The sequence below is a fragment of the Rhagoletis pomonella genome, unplaced genomic scaffold, assembly GCF_013731165.1.
Source record: "Rhagoletis pomonella isolate Grant_MI unplaced genomic scaffold, Rhpom_1.0 Rhpom_scaffold_00002, whole genome shotgun sequence".
NCBI classification, from domain to species: Eukaryota; Metazoa; Arthropoda; class Insecta; order Diptera; family Tephritidae; genus Rhagoletis; species Rhagoletis pomonella.
The window spans coordinates 50290211-50307478 of NW_023458556.1; the positions used below are offsets into that span (position 1 = coordinate 50290211).

Below are 17268 nucleotides of genomic sequence, written 5' to 3' on the forward strand. Positions count from 1 at the left end.
ATGCCTCTATATCCCGGGACCCATATTAGGGTAATTTAGTATTGATCAGAAACGCAGGCCAGCCCTCTCCTACATTCATCCACTAGCTGGGATCTAATAGAGTCAGAAGAAAGTGCCTGAATAGCCGCTTGGCTATCCGAGAGGATATTCGCTTGCGTTCTCGCGAGTACATTCCCTTTAATATACCTCCTTAATATCAAGCGTTTCGGCCTGAAAAACGCTTGCATAGTCTGGTAGGCGGAAGAATAATTTTAGGTTATATTGCTCAATGAAAACCCTAGCACCAACTCTGCATTCCATCTTTGACCCAGCCGTTAAGACAGCTAAGCCCTGCAAGAACCCAACATTTTTCTGATTCCAGTCACTGCGGCGTCCGGGGTTTATGGTGAACCCTGGTCTTCGACAGGATATAGTCAGTGGGCAGCGCTGAAATTTCAGACGGTATTGCGTCTAGGATGGAACCGTGCCCGAACGGTCTTTCCTTCCAGAGCCCCAGGGCACGCAGTCTGATGGCGCTGTCACCAGCTGAATTTTCGATAAAGATATCTATGGATAATAAGTCAAGAAGGACGTTCAAAACGTCCTTTGGACAGGATCGCATTGCACCTGTTATGCTAGCGGCTGCTGACCTTTGAATTCCGCCTAGCTTTTTAGTAAGGGCTGGCCATCAGACCAGCGCCTCGTAAGAGATTATGGGTCAGACTATAGCTGTGTACATCCAGTGCACAATTCTTGGATTCAAACCCCATCTGTTGCACAACATTATCTTGGCTACATAGAGAGCCACCGTGGCCTTCCTAGTACGCTTCTCAATGTTCGGTTTCCAGTTGAGTTTGGGATCCAGAATAACTCCATGGTATTTCACCTTGTTTGACAGATCCAGTTCCACTCCTCGGAACCTTGGTTTATTAAAATTAGATGTTTTTGTTTAATTTGAGAAGAGCATAAGGTCAGTTTACGCTAAGAGAACAGCTTATGGCTCAGGAATCTACTATCTTTAGAGTCCTTTCCATAATTTCACTTATGACAGAAGGAAACCGGCCACCGCCTTCATTCTCTGCATGTGCACACGTAAATATTATATAAACATTTTTTATTATTCCTTTGTTAACTAGCTTTATAAGAGTTTGGTTTGGTTTATGAATACATAGATGTATTACGTTTAAAAATAAAATAAACAGCAATACCAGATATATATCAAAATACGTTCAATATTTGTGTTTTTTTTTTTAATAAGGAAATATCTTTGTGGGTGGGGAATTTTAGGAAATTTCGGGCAAAATCGGTAAATTCCTTAAAATGAGTTGGCTACCCTGGTTGCAATGCTTCAGAATCTTCTTGCTTTGCTTTCGCACGCCCGTAGAGCCGGCAGCATTTGGCGCGACGTCGGTTCCACTAAATTGAATTTTTCTCCATATTCAGTGATGAAACGCCCACCACCGACTAAAGCAACCACATTGAAGCGAGAGCGACAGCTGCAGGCAATAAAAAGGCAGCGGTATGCTACTTACCAGCAATGTCTTCATTTTCATCGGAGTCGCCATCTTCATCTTCGTTAAAGTCATTCGAGACGCAACGCAACGCAATCTCTGGCAATTGCAAGTCTAGCTGTAGATAGAGACGAGCTGCTAAGGCAGTGAGTGGAAAATTTCTACGTCGCGAATAACAACTTTATTTATAAGCCGCATTGCTTCAGCGTTTGACGGTGTAGAGGCCGTGCCACTTAGGGCGGGTGCACATTTTGGATGCATTTCAGACAAATAATGTTCGCAGTACTAAACTACTAAACAACAACGTCTAACAAACGTCCAGACTACACTTGGGATATGAGGAAAACCTTTTTCATGCTATTGAAAATCGGCATCGAAGAGCCTGGACAAAAGTCAGATGCTTATACATCTGTATAGTAGAATATTTGGCTCCTTCAGATAGGGAAAGGACTTCTTGCTGTAGACCGGGTGACTCAATTACATGCGACATCTTCGAAATTGTGGGTTTTGACCTCAACCGCAGACTTCCCAGCAAACATTCTCCGGCTAAGAGGAGGAGATAAAAAAGTTGGTCCAGGGTCGAACGATAGTAAAGCAAATAAATTTCTGGCAACACGTATGTCACCTTCGATATTGTGAAGAAATTTATCAGCATTACACAACCAAGAAAGTCCGCCTAACCTCTGTTGGCAACTGCAAAGCAGAGCTCTCTCTGGAAGAACAAAATTTACCCTTCAGAAATCCTTAATATGCCACTCCTTTTATAAAAGCCAGAAACGTGGACGATATCAAAGAAGGCTGAGAAGGCTCTATAGACTTTTCGTATTATGCTAAGTCTAGGAACATTTTCTCGTGGGCGATGAATTCCGAATAAGATAGAATGACACCCTGTAGGAGCATCAGTTTGGGCGGGATTGGTGAAAAGATATTTTTACTCGGCTGGGTGGACAATGAAGGCAATATCGCCCACACACGCCATGGAGTGACTAAGCGCAAAAAGACCTTCACTCGGCTACGTTACTGACGAAGAACGAGGTTATATTCGGAACTTTAAAAATAAAACATTGGCACTTACGCAATATGTTGGTGCTTGGACGAGCTTCTCCTCCGATTTGTGGCGTATGCCTTGATGTTGTCACACAAAGTGCTGTCTAAGACCTTTATAATAAATCCAGTAGTCTTATAATATCTATGTACATATATATATATCTCCGCATACTTTCCATAAGTTCCAATTTAGCAAAACATGGCGGAACAATTTCCTAATCCACTTGCACCGAACACGTTCTTCTCAGCTGATGATAAAGCATTCCGTGCACTGCAAAGTTTTCCTACCCCTTTGAGTTGTCGTCCGCATTTGACATGATTAAACGTCGATTAAGCGAATGGAAGTAAAGGCACGGGACAGCATAAGTAGATGCATAGACGAACTTACACTAAATAAGAAAGCAGACGACAGCGGAATGTCGCGCTCTCACCCACAGCCAAAACTAGTTATGTTCACGTTGTGGTAGTCTCGTAATGGTTGCACATCATGTAAGCAGCTATTTTCAACTTTTCATAGCAAATATGGTATATGTTGTGTGGTGTGTAGCAATGTGGCATGCACGAATCACGTTGCATGTTGCACGCTGCATGCCCTTAGTCGTTCTTAAGTCGCCTGTCATCAATAACAAATGTTGCTACATTGATATTAGCCGTAATCGCTGTACCAACCATTGAAGCGTTGGAGTGTGGCAGCTGTTGCTGCCAGACGACAGTAATCAGAAAACAGCAATGGCAATGGCCTTGTCGAGTGGGTGGTGGCGTAGTTTTACCTATAGACAATTGCTTCCTTTTCTGCCGCACAGTGGTCGGAGAAGCCATGTTTTACGCGAAAAAGGCATATCTTAAAACTATGATGAATTAACCGGAATAAGACGACTCCTATTCAGCGAATTCAAAACTGGTTCTTATTTTCAATAATATCTGCTGAGGAAGCCGTTGAATCCTTTTAGTTCAACGAATTCTATCGTGGCACCAGTTATTTGTTGATAACTTTTCTAACAATTTTTTATGGATACTATTAATTATAACAATAATTGCTGGTTTGGTGTTATTTCTTAAACATGGAAAATTATGATTTCATGTGAAATATTAGACATTAAAACTTGGTTGCTAAATTATCAACACCTAAATAACCTGGCTTATTTTTCAAGAAATATTTCCTTCAGAAAGTTATAACTTATGAGCAGGGCCGAGTAGGCTCTTCGTTCCTTTACCAAAAAGTAATGCAAGGAGTCCTTTAAGGATCTACGAAAATAAATTCCGCACATACTAGCGCCAAAAAGAGTGGCGGCCATTTTTATTTCACTAGACCAACTTTAGCAGTTGTTCCAAATATCATAAAGTCTATTAAAATGATATATATTAATGTAACTTATTTTATATTTAGCATCATATCATTTATAAGATGTGTCTTAACAAAACTGAAGTCAATTTTCAAAAATCCAATAACGAATCCGTTATGGCGACCAAGAATTTAAAAAATTAATGGAGTTTCATGTAACTTGGTATTTAAAGGTTCTTAAGTTCGCTCATAACAAATTCTAAACTAGTCTTTAAAAATTTAAAATGCAAAATCCAATATGGCGTCCGAAATTTCAAAAAATTCAAACCTTAATAACTAATAACACTGGTCTACAAATTTCAACTTTTTTTCTGCGAATAAGACGGGACCTGGTGTTTCTGAACAGATTTTTCGTGCTGAACACGAATCCGGGGTCAAAAATGTCCCATCACGTCACGTTTTCGAGAAAAAAGGGGTTGAAACCCCTAAAAACAGCGTTTTTGGCCATTTTCGAAAAATTATAGAGCTGAACCCTGACGTGGTACAAATTTTGCATATATCAGAAATTAAAGGCTAAACCGTGCCCTTTCGAATGAGCCCTATGCCGAATTGATCGCGTGCACCCTTAAAGCAGGGGGTGTATTTGTGTTTAGGGGTGCAGGAAAAATTGATCACAGAAAGAATTTAATCTTAAACGATCATAGAAAATTAATAATGCCAAGGTTTTAACTATATTAAAAGTCGCTGATTACGAATCTGCAGTTAGATTTTAAAAATTTAAGATGACGGGTCGAATATGGTGGATATAAAAATTTCACTCCTAGACACAAATACACCCCCTGATCTAAGGGTGCATGCGATTAATTCGGCATAGGGCTCATTCGAAAGGGCACGATTTAGCCTTTAATTTCTGACATATACAAAGTTTGTAGCACGTCAGGGTTCAGCTCTACAATTTTTCAAAAATGGCCAAAAACGCTGTTTTTTCCTGCACCCCTAGACACAAATACACCCCCTGCTCCAAGGGCACATGCGATCAACTTGGCATAAGGCTCATTCGAAAGGGCACAATTTTACCTTTAATTTCTGACATATGCAAAGTTTGTAGCACGTTAGGGTTCGGCTCTACAATTTTTCGAAAATGTCCAAAAACGCTGTTTTTAGGGGTTTCAACCCCTTTTTTCTCGAAAACGTGACGTGATGGGAAGTTTTGGACCCCAGATTCGTGTTCAGCACGAAAAATCCGTTCGGAAACACCAGGTCCCGTCTTATTCGCAAAACCCTTGTAGACCAGTGTAATTATTTAAAAATGAGAAAACTGAAGTTTTGGAAATGACGAATTTTTTATAAAATCTTTCGAAAGCTGTTGGGGCCTAGATCAAATTGTTTGGGCTGAACACATAGCACACGGCTCCAACTATCCTTAATTTACGTATATAGATAATTACTGTTATCATTTCATATTTTCATCATAAATTAATTTTTGATATGTTGTCTCGTATTTAACATATCGAATTTTGCTAAACATATATGAGGCCATGAGAGCAGCAGTGGGGTAACCCAAAATATTTTTGTGTGCTTCCCTACTCAAAATAGTTTCAAATAAGATATATTTTAAAAATAAAGTCGCTTATTCTTTAATTTTATGGTTCGGGGCTTTATAACGTATCATCAAAAGATGTATTACATTTGAAACTATTTTAAGTAGTTAAGTACAAGATAAAAATTGTGCGTTAGCCAGACATTGATTTGACAGTTCTCAACAATAAAAGTTTTAATGTGATACGGAACTCGAGATCAAGGATGGAAAATCAAATTTTCAAATTGTACTTATTTTGAGTTGTATTTTATCTAGCAGCAGACGAATGTACCTTAAATATGTGTATGTATACTATTTAGTTACACATTTCACATCACGTCAACAACATGCTCAACAGTACGAAAATATGACGAAAATCTGCCATGCCTGGAAGAACTTTTCGGGACCGAATAAAGTTTTAGAGAAAGCGAATCATTTTCTTTCGTCAACTCTTGCCTACTAGCTGCGCCAGCTTGCCTGCTCACTGGGAGCTCTTTTGACCATGCTTCTGAATCATTTGTTCACTCAAACCCTCTAACGGGTGATTTTTTTGAGGTTAGGATTTTCATGCATTAGTATTTGACAGATCACGTGGGATTTCAGACATGGTGTCAAAGAGAAAGATGCTCAGTATGCTTTGAAATTTCATCATGAATAGACTTACACCTGCCACAACGTCGAATTTTCAGTGAATGGGCCCTAGAAAAGTTGGCAGAAAATCCGCTTTTTTATCGACAAATTTTGTTCAGCGATGAGGCTCATTTCTGGTTGAATGGCTTCGTAAATAAGCAAAATTGCCGCATTTGGAGTGAAGAGCAACCAGAAGCCGTTCAAGAACTGCCCATGCATCCCGAAAAATGCACTGTTTGGTGTGGTTTGTACGCTGGTGGAATCATTGGACCGTATTTTTTCAAAGATGCTGTTGGACGCAACGTTACGGTGAATGGCGATCGCTATCGTTCGATGCTAACAAACTTTTTGTTGCCAAAAATGGAAGAACTGAACTTGGTTGACATGTGGTTTCAACAAGATGGCGCTACATGCCACACAGCTCGCGATTCTATGGCCATTTTGAGGGAAAACTTCGGAGAACAATTCATCTCAAGAAATGGACCGGTAAGTTGGCCACCAAGATCATGCGATTTGACGCCTTTAGACTATTTTTTGTGGGGCTACGTCAAGTCTAAAGTCTACAGAAATAAGCCAGCAACTATTCCAGCTTTGGAAGACAACATTTCCGAAGAAATTCGGGCTATTCCGGCCGAAATGCTCGAAAAAGTTGCCCAAAATTGGACTTTCCGAATGGACCACCTAAGACGCAGCCGCGGTCAACATTTAAATGAAATTATCTTCAAAAAGTAAATGTCATGGACCAATCTAACGTTTCAAATAAAGAACCGATGAGATTTTGCAAATTTTATGCGTTTTTTTTAAAAAAAAAGTTATCAAGCTCTTAAAAAATCACCCGTTATATAAGCCAGGATCTCGCATTCGCTTGGTGTCTTCGTATAGCGATTTAGCTTCTGAGAGGTCTACTGTATAACTTATGTAAATCAACCGACGTTTAAAAATATGTTTTGTCCTATTTCACATTAAATGCAATTAGATTTGAACCTTTCGAGCATTTATTGATTCTTAAGAAAAAATCAAAAGAGATTAATTTAGCAGAGAACGAGGAAGGCACGGTTGAAAGTCATTTCTTCGAAGCAATAAGAGCGGATTCATCGTTCTAGTTCTGAACTAAACGTGAAGTTGTGTTCACAACTCAAAAGCTTTCAGAACTTTTCTCAGTTGCTCTCTGAACTAGAACGGTGAATGCGCCTTAAAGGACTTTGTTTAATTAGAATCCAGCTTAATGGCAGTCAGAGATCGAAAAAGGCTTAACTCTTGTCCGCTGGTGTTTACTTAGGCCTAGCAGGGGGCTTCTAAATGAATAAAAATCAACCTTGACAAATCTCTGATCATTCTTGTCTGCTCATATGACAGAGCAACGTAAATAGACGATGTCTGATAAAGAAGAGATGAGTTCGAGTGCACTCGAGAGAAGCCCAAATGGATACGTCTGCACTTGGTTGGTATAACGACAAGGAGGAAAAATTCCTGGAAAATTTATTTGGCTTAGTATAACATGTACCGAAAATGGACTATATGTACCGAATATCCTTTCAAATTATAAAAGGGCTGAAAAAATTACAATTGTACCTACTTTTCCATCACTGATCGAGATCAGTGAGCCTTACAACATAGTAAGTTTAATTCTTGGGACTTTTCCTTATTTGTAGAAAAACTGACAGCCCCTTTGACATTTGTAAACATTTAAAGTTATAATTTGACGTAAATTCGTGACTGGCGTGCCTAAGACCATTATCAGTAGCATCTTAAAAAATATTTTCATATTTTTAGAAAAATTAGCAGTTTATTTGAAAGCTTTCAATTCTCAAAGTTTTAATTTCGTGGTCAACATATCTACAAACCACCAATAATGGCATTTTTAAAAATATTGTCTTATTTATAGAAAAATTCACAGCCCATTTGACAGCTGTCAACTGTAAAGGTTTTAATTTGACATAGAATTCGTGATCAGTATGTCAAAAACCATAACCAGTGGTATTTTAAAAAACATTTTCTTAATGGCAGCTGTCAACTGTGAAACTAAACATTTTAGGCATATTCGGGTTTAGCATTACAACAATACTACAATCTCGCAGTTTTATGATAATCGTAACAGCTCTTCTAATTTTTCTCGTAAAACATGCCTTCTCCGAGCACTGTGTGCCGTAGTCGTTGAATTGCTGCTCGATGAGAAGTAACTAAAAATTATGAGTGCGAATTAAGAATTTGCGGTAAAGTATGTAGATGTAACCGAGGTTAGACATTGCGTCGCGAAATAGTCATTGCAACACATATGCAACTCTCCAGTTGCGTAAATCAAAAAAGTAATGAACTACAAGTCATTGAACAATTAAGACTGCATATGGATGTACAAATGTTATATCATAAGAATTTTCAAAAGTGGCAGTTTAAATAAAATTCATGTTTTTATGATCTTTTGGAAATAATTGTCTAACCACACTTACATAAAGGCGTCACCTAGAGATAATTAAAACAAATATTATTAAAATTAAGCTTGGCTGGTTGCATCCCTCTTTTGCGAACTTACGCCAGTCTTTCACATAAAGAGTGTACAGCTCCTTCTACAAGTGCTCCTTCTATTGTCGAAGGCTCATTTCACCGGAGCATCGGAATCCATATTTACTTTGATTTTATGCGCTTAACTATGTTCATATCATTACAAAGCTCTATAGAGTTTGTCATCCCTTCTTCTTCGGAGATAAGGGCTAAAGATCTTGCATAACTGGTTATCTCGAAGACACACAAATGTGATTCGTCTTGTCTATCTTGGACATTTTATCGCATAAGATTTTAAATCAAAACGTGCTTACTCCACGTTGTTTCGAGCATATACTATACATTCTAGAAAAAATACCTTCATCAAAATTCTAACTTAAAAAAAGCTTTGAATTTCACTATTTTATAGTTCATCGCCTGCGATAACTCGCGGATATTTATCACAGCAAATGAACAATCACTAATAGAGAAAGCAAATAAGCTTCGTTAGGTTTCGAACGGAGCGGAGAAGTCCATCTGAATTTAGATAGAGCTGAAGGTTGTGCTCAACGAATCTCTACTCAGCCGATTAGTAGATTTGAAGCATCCCAAGTTAAGATATGGCATCTTTCAAATTGCATATCTAGTGTATTCTATATGATTTGACTCTACTTGGATTTTTTATGTGTGAGCCCACACAGATGAGTTTCAAGCAGCTGGTCGATGAAGGTGTTCAGTCTTTCAAGGACAAGTCGATTAGACCTAATACACGATAATTGGCGCAAATGGCGGGATTTACCTACTTATAGATTGGACAGAGATACAAATCTTCAGGCATGTATTCATCAGACAAAATTCTGCCTTGGTACTGGTATGTGCATGCTCCCTACCAGCTTTTCGCCGCCGGCTTTGAAGAGCTCAGCCGGTAATCTTTGGTTACAGTGGCTTTGTTATTTTTTAGCCTACATTAATAAAAAAGTGAGCCGAATATATTTCTCTCAACACATGATTTGGTTATTTTCTACATATGTATATCGTCACCTGAAATGCAAATAGACATAACAACATCGTACGTAAATGAGATGGAAAAAGTCGTGACTAATATTTTAATTTGTTTTCATAAAATGATGTGAGGAGTTGTAATTTGATTAAACCCATCATATACAGTAAAACCTGCTTAATTACCCCACGAAAAATGTCAGCCATTTGAGGTACTTAGGCGGGTTGGGTACTTAAAAGAACCCGCTTAAGTACCTCGATGCGGGCACTTAAGCGAACATAATTATTGATGTAGTTACATCTTTTTGTTAACTTGCATAAATATGTAAATCTTTGAATAAAACATAAACATTTAATGAAGTATACGTATTTATTTAAGATTTTTTTAATTAAAATGCAGTTCATTCCCTAACAAATACCATGTAAACCTAAGCTTAAGGTTTTATAGAACACTTAAAGAAAAAAAATCATCAAATTTGAAATTTTTTTTCTCAGTTGTGTCTTTTGAGTATACAGTTTTATAGCCCATTCAATTTTAGTGTGATAATGTGCAGGTTTCAAGTGGCTAAAAATTACCGTTGATTTTTTATAATTTTTTTGCCGAAGGTGTGTAACGCCGCCATTGAGATTAAAAATATGTAAATATTTTAAGGAATTTTAAAATAGCACTTAAAAGGGGAAAATTATAGGTAAAACGGTAAATGGGGTACGAAAAATTTAGGTACTTAGGCGGGTTGGGCAAATAAGCGGGGAGGTACTTAAAAGAGGGATTTTCTTCAGATTACATTCAAAAATTTACATTGCCCAAAAATGTTGGTTACTTAAGCGGGTTAGGTACTTAAGCGGGTTTCACTGTAAATCAAAAAGTGCATTTTGAATTTTTTATTATTTATGACTTTTTGCATTTCAAGTGACGATATGTACATACATATATAACCAAATAATAAATCATGTGAGGAGAAAAACTTATTTAGTTAAGGTAACAAAACTCTCTTCTCAGTGTATTTATTGCTATGCTCACTTCATATTCGTTAAGTTAGGCGACCCTAAAATTTCTGCAGCGCAAGTACAAACTTGAGATCGATTTTCAGCAACCAATATCACATATGTATGTATATTCATATATTACTTTTCATATCAACATTTTTCAATTTCAATCTTATAAATTATTTAAGACTTTTGCCAACATTTTAAAATCAACAGTTATCAAAACAAGTGCCACGAGACTGCGAAATATTATTTGCCACTTTTTAGTGCATTTATAGAAACGTGGTATATTCAAACGTTTTTTTTTTCTGAGCTGACACTGCTAGGCATTTTCTTCTATGTAAAATATGCTCGACAATGTTAAAAATTTCAAACTCCATACCTTACATTTGATGGAACACGCTGATAACTTGCACAAGAAAATCTTCCTTACCGATTTACAAATTTTTATAGTATAGAAAAAAATTAACAAGCAAAATAAAGGGATGTATATTTATCGATGAGATGAAGTATCAGAACTGATTCCACGGATCGAAAAGGGACATCATCCAGGTCCAGTCATCGTTTGGTAGTGTGCCTCTTACGATGTGGTCACTGACTTGCCTTTCTGCAAAAAGGGGTCAAAATATCGGCGAAGGTTTACCAGAAAGCCATTTTGGAAGTTGTTGTAAAGCCGCTTAACCAATTTCTGTTCCTAAACGATTCGAACCTGGCTCCAAAACAATTTAGCAGCATTCATTTCCTCTGAAGAATGGCACTCTGTCAGTCCTGATTTGAACCCGCGGGTTTAAGAAAGGTAGAAATATTTAAAGGGCATAGTTTTTCACAAAAGATACCCCAACACTGGTTATCTTAAGATATATTTCATTATCCAATGAACGAGATGCGCGCGGTTATTGACGATAGGCAGGCCAGAGCTGGACATTTCGAATGAATATTTCCTTCTAGTATACCTATACATATTTATATCAGTAAATATTAAAAATAAATTTTGTCCAAAAACCTTCATTATTTTTAATTTTATAGCATAAAATGTGTGTAACAGTATTTACGCTCCTCCCCAGCATTTAATACATTTCCATATTGAGTTTGGCCACATTAAAACTTAACAAATTATATTCTTAACAAACTTCATTCCTTTTCAGCCTCTGGAAATAATGTTATGCAACTCGTAAGCATATGCAAGCATGCAAAATGACAAGCAAACTCATTGAATTATGTCCATCATGAAAAGTCATGTGCGTGGGAAATTCTAGTGGACACTATTCTGCAATGTTTACGCACATACGGGTAAGCATCGAAATTTGTCATCAAACAAGCTGCAACCAACATTGAACTGTCGATGTGCTGATTTCTATAGCCAGAGGGCAATGGGGCATCGAAGTCAGCCAGCTGGAACAATTAATCATTGGTTGCACGCAAAATATGCTAATGCAATGCCACAAAATTTTGCTGTCTGCAAGCATACACGGTTTGGTCTGTAAACATAACTACAATAACAGAACGCGCCAAGCCGTGGAATTCATCGAGCAATTGTGTGTGTGTGTGTGTGTAACCAGCGCTTTAGGGCGGCTAAAAGTAGTCTACACAGCTCAGTGACCACACCGTTCGGGTGCGCTCCCGTTGGCTAAACACAAGCCAGTGCACGCACACAATCTTCTACCATTGTACGAGTGTATGCACTCATAAATCACAGTTAAAACTTACCTTCCGTTCTTGTTCGTCCTTGGACAGCTGACCGCCGCCAACATTATTATTCTCTCCTTCTCCATCTAGTGGCGCTGGCGTTGTGGGTATATCACACTCCTCCGTTGGAGGGACGACGCAACGCAACGAATGACGATCGAATACCAACATGGCGGGACAGCGTTGTAAGCGTGGATAGCCACCCTGACATTGCCAATAACGGTTGCAAGATTTACCCAGTGGGACGTTACCGTTGGCATCCTCATTACAGAGAGCTGTGAAACAATAAAAACAACAACAAAAACAGAAATGAACTCATTAAGCTTAGTGCAACAAGCTAATTACAATTAGAGAACTGTTAAATACAGTTGTTGTTAAATACGAATATATAGAGTGTTCTGGTCTAACAAATTTTGCATTATTGTAAGTGTGGAAGTTAGTAGGAAGAGTGGGCAAAGTGACTATTACTGAAAAGTCGGGGAATTTCATAGAGATGTTAAACTAAAATTGAAGCAAGTCATTCCAATTTAATACTTTACAAATAACACCCGTTCGAGGAGGAAATACAACTGAACTAATCTGCATGGGGTAGCACTGTCGGTATATTTATTTAAGGATTTGTTACAGCGCAAGTGCAACACAAGGTACAGCTACCAGTAGTTATCTGCCTTGAAACAAGTAGTTCCCTATTTAAACGTGTCTGATTGTGAGTTAGGGTGACCTTTAATACAGGAGCCCTTGAATAGCGTTGAAATCACCTGAGCAAGTTAGTACCCCTCAGAACTTTTTTTACTGCCTGTCACGCCTAGATAAGGTCAGCCACCGCAATCTATACTTACTTAACGTAGGTGCACAATTTACCACTCATATTTTGAAAATTGAATAATCGGAGGAGTCACAGAGTTTTGGAGTTTTGTATCATTTGGCAATAAGATTTACATAAATAGTCATTCGATGAAATAACATTACCAGTTTCCAACGGGATGCAATATAACGGGATGCAGGTATAACGGGTCTTCTAGACATGCTTTTTGGTAACGCACCTGTGTAGAGCTTTGGGTAGCGGCAAAGAGAAAAGGCCTACAGTTACGAATGGGACACCCTTCCTTTAAGGCTAGAAGGAGGCTATACATGTAGCTAGAGATTCCTCCAAATAAATAACTATTATTTGAGCTTAAGTCCTAAGCGATGAGAAAGACAAAAGCGTCCAAAGTATCTTCTAAGAGCGCTTCCTATGAGCACTGCTGGAATATAAAATAGGGGGTAACTAACGCCTCAGATTTTCAGCAAACTTACCAATTATTTTATTCTCAATTATCCTATATTTTTCGAGAATCCTGAAACTTTTCCTCTACTATTATGCCTCTAAGCCATGTTCTTACTCAACAAAATGCAAAGTCCCATGGGAAAACACTCAAAATGGAAATACGCCTACTTATCGCAGGCAAAAATTTTGAATACGGCATGGTCGTTCTTCTGAGTAACATTGAGTTTACTAAATGGCGACTCTTGTTTCCCCATTCGTGAACTCTGCGTAACATGATAAATCAATGAGTAATGAATGGACGAGACGCGGTAGCCAAGGATTCGTTGAGCCCACTGCAACTTTTTTAGTTTAGGGTCTCACTAAAGTCAAGTAGCAGCAACAGTTCAGCCGTAAATGTGGCTACAAACAAGCGTCTGTTTCCTTCAAGCAAAAGACTCGCTATATAAAAGACAATCTCTAAAATCTTTGTTACCCGCCAGATACAAAGCAGACCCAAGGGAAAGGCCATACAGCCCCGGTTGATTACCCACAAGCTTTAACAACGCAGGCTCACCAAACAGGGACTACGATTTACGAACATGCTTCTTGTATATCCGGACCCTCTATAAGAAGGGTGTCCCTATCCATCTGCTGGCATGCTTACATGGCTGACACTACTACAGTACAGAAAATGCGATGGATGGGACATGATTGCATACAATTTCCTTGAGACAGCGCGAGGGCGGGGGCCTCGACACCTTACTTTCAGGTTCACCCCAATCAGTGAACAAATTACCACATTCTGCATGAAAGCTGAACATACTTCGTGCGATAGTTGGTCGGACATTTCAGCATTTCCAGCAATAGACATTATCCCCTGATGAAACAACAGAGAACCAATATTATTTATAACCTAATGATTAGCTCGACGAAAGTTCGATATCAAAAAGCCGCAATCACAAATGGCAGCCGAGAAATTTGAAGCCAATTCCGAAAGAGAAACGTATTTTTGCGAAAAATAAATCAGAAGATAGAAGGACGTAAGTTAAAATGCTTGATATGCTGGCAGGCAGGAATGCGGCGAAAAAATATTGTCAGAAATTAAGGCAGCAATAAAATGGTTTGTGGTCCTGTCCTGTGGTTTTAGGCATGAGTCTACGAAAAAAATGTATCATGCTTTCATCTTTCGGGTTTATTGTATGCATCTACCCGGTTTTCTGGTGGCGAAATACCATTTTTCGGGTTTGCCAATGACTTCGGGTTTGCCAATGAAGCACTTCGATGAGTTAATTACGATATCACGCTTCGCCCTTAGACGCGATAAGGATGTCGTTCAGAGAAGGCCAAGAAAATGTGAATTCGCGCAAAATCTTATCCATGACTCTTTGAAAAGTTTAGCCAGCTTTCTTCTGTTGTCTTCGGTATGTCTTCCGGTTCGACTGGGATCTGGTTTTACGCACGTCTTAGGTCGAACGTCGCGAAAATCGTGCATCGGTGAGGAGTATGAGCAAAATCAAAGAAATGCGGCAACAGATATCTGGCCGGTTCCGTAACACCGTTCATTCGACTAAGGACTTCACATGGTCTCCAGTCGCCGTTTTTTTTTACATACCATGTGGATGGGGCATACCATGTGGATGGGGCTGCCAAAACGGCGGTAGCTTTATTGTTGTCTTGGCGATTTCTTTGTTGGCATCAGTTCCGTGGACGTTTTCCTCTACTATAGTTGCGGGTGGCTGCGAGAAGTCAGCCATATTGCTGAAGATGTTGCTCTTTTAACGGGGTGACAAACTATATAGTCGATGTCATACTATATTTCTATAATAGTCTTTATTACGTCGAACGAGTAAGTATAAATTGCAAACCAATCTCAATTCTTGCACGGGATTTCCAGACACAGTTTCTGCGAATGAATCGTAAAAACCCTTTTAGGAGTTGCCAAGAATAACTTATATGGAAAAGTTCGAGTTGCCATAACACTGATAATAACGCCAGCCTTTAAATTTAACGGAGAATTACTGTTGTCATATAATGACAACATCTGATCAGTATTCGAAAAAATGTTTACAATGGCAGCGGTTCTCCGGTTTGGTCTTTTAATACGAATGGACGTAAATTACGCAGCGCTGAGACGAAGAGATTACTGCTACTGACGCCTATTTTATAGTACATATACCTTACGATGTATGTAGTTTATTGAACCGATTTCAACATTAACCCAAAATATTGATACAAAATGCTTTTTGTCCATTTAGACACACGTAAGTGCTTCTAAATCAATCTGGATTTTGCTAATTCGCAAAGGCAAAAGCAAGTCGAAGGCTATTAGAACAAGGCACACAGCCAGGTTGGCAAGCCTTAAGAAGATTTAATTGCCTCCATGTTGTTGTTGTAACCATGTTGTACTCCCAATAAATGTGGGTAGCTGCACTTGTAGCAAGCCTTTGCAACAGTATTACCAGCTGAAGTCATTGAAAATTTAACACGCTTTTGATCAGGCGTAAATGCGCATTGGAACGTCATAAAATCTTGTCTAACAAAGAGCTAGAAACATACGTACGTATGTATGTACGTATAAGGAAAATCGCTTGCATACCTAGATGTGGGTGTTTGGTGTTCTTTTCCTTTACCATAATCCCCCCCCCCCCCACCCTTTCAACACTGTATGCTGGTATACTTACGATGCTTTTGACAACCGTCCACATTTTCCGGCCAATCGCAGCTGTGGGCATTCTCATTGTACAACAGACCGCCGATGCAAAGCTGCTCTGTAGCGGTGCCATTCCAGCAAGTCCAGTAGCGTGTGCACGATGTCTCATGACCAAAGATGCCATACAGCCAGTCGCAATGTTCTGTCGATATGGGAACATCTGAAAGTGAGAAAAGGAATTAGGATTTTGAAAAAAAAGTAACAACAAAAATGTGTGCACGAATTTGGAAGAGTGTGTGTGTGTGTGTGTGTGTCATGCATTGTGTTGAGTAGGCAATAAAGTGCAATCAAATAGGGTCGTTTATGAAACCGCCGCACAAACAGAACTATCTACAATCCAGCAGCATCAATACCCGGCCACCATATCAGGAGGCTAACGTACCAGTATGCCAGCGTGCCAGCGTGCCAGCATATCACCGTATGAACTTGTTTCGGCTTTCGTTAATGAATTGGCTGTGGGTAAGCTGGTGGTGGAGCAGCTGCATTACATACAACCCATTTGAATTGGATGTCCTGTAGTGCAGTGCTTATTGCCTTCCCCTCCCACATAAATAGCATCTTGTCATATTGTACTATAAGATTTAGCACTCTGTGTCCTGCTTAGGTGTTCTGCACTCATAAATTGGCTTTTGATGTTAAACTCGGTATTTGGTTATGTTTTCGTTGTTTACTGTTCGCCAATTTCTTTTTTTTCCCCGCTTGTGGCATTCTCTTTGATATGCTGTATGAAAAATAGAACCATAAGTGGTTCTTCGTGTTTGACCGGATTATACAAATCGTTCTGGAGGATTTGTGTGTAGATGCAGATCGCATAAAGAGCTTCTTAATTGTAAAAGCAAACTGAAAATTGAAAACGAGTAGCGAAACGAATGGTGAGCTGAAGGATTAAGTGTAGTCTTTTCGTAATGATTTATAGTTTTGTAAGAAAGCACTACTAGTTTTGTGTGGGGTAGAATCATTTTCTGATAGTTTAGGTTGTTTGTGTTTCCGACAGTGTAGGACTATGATGTATTGTGTCAGGATTTTCTGTCATCCTGGGCCCTGTGGAATGGTAGCGCGCACTGCTAACCCCTACATCACAGAAAAACAACAAAGTTTGCTGTAGCTGACGGGCAGTGGGACGTTCCCATATAA

General features: G+C 38.9%; 1 protein-coding gene across 1 annotated transcript in view; it reads right to left on the reverse strand.

The window, feature by feature from the left end:
- Positions 1-1503: 1503 nt before the first annotated feature.
- The window catches only part of LOC118753617 (protein obstructor-E-like), a 32349-nt gene continuing 16584 nt past the window's right edge, over positions 1504-17268 (reverse strand). The window contains exons 3-5 of the mRNA XM_036488498.1: positions 16106-16294; positions 12200-12453; positions 1504-1608 (exon numbers count right to left, since the gene is read on the reverse strand). Coding sequence (XP_036344391.1) covers positions 1504-1608; positions 12200-12453; positions 16106-16294 — 548 coding nt within the window. The remainder of the gene's footprint in view (positions 1609-12199; positions 12454-16105; positions 16295-17268) is intronic.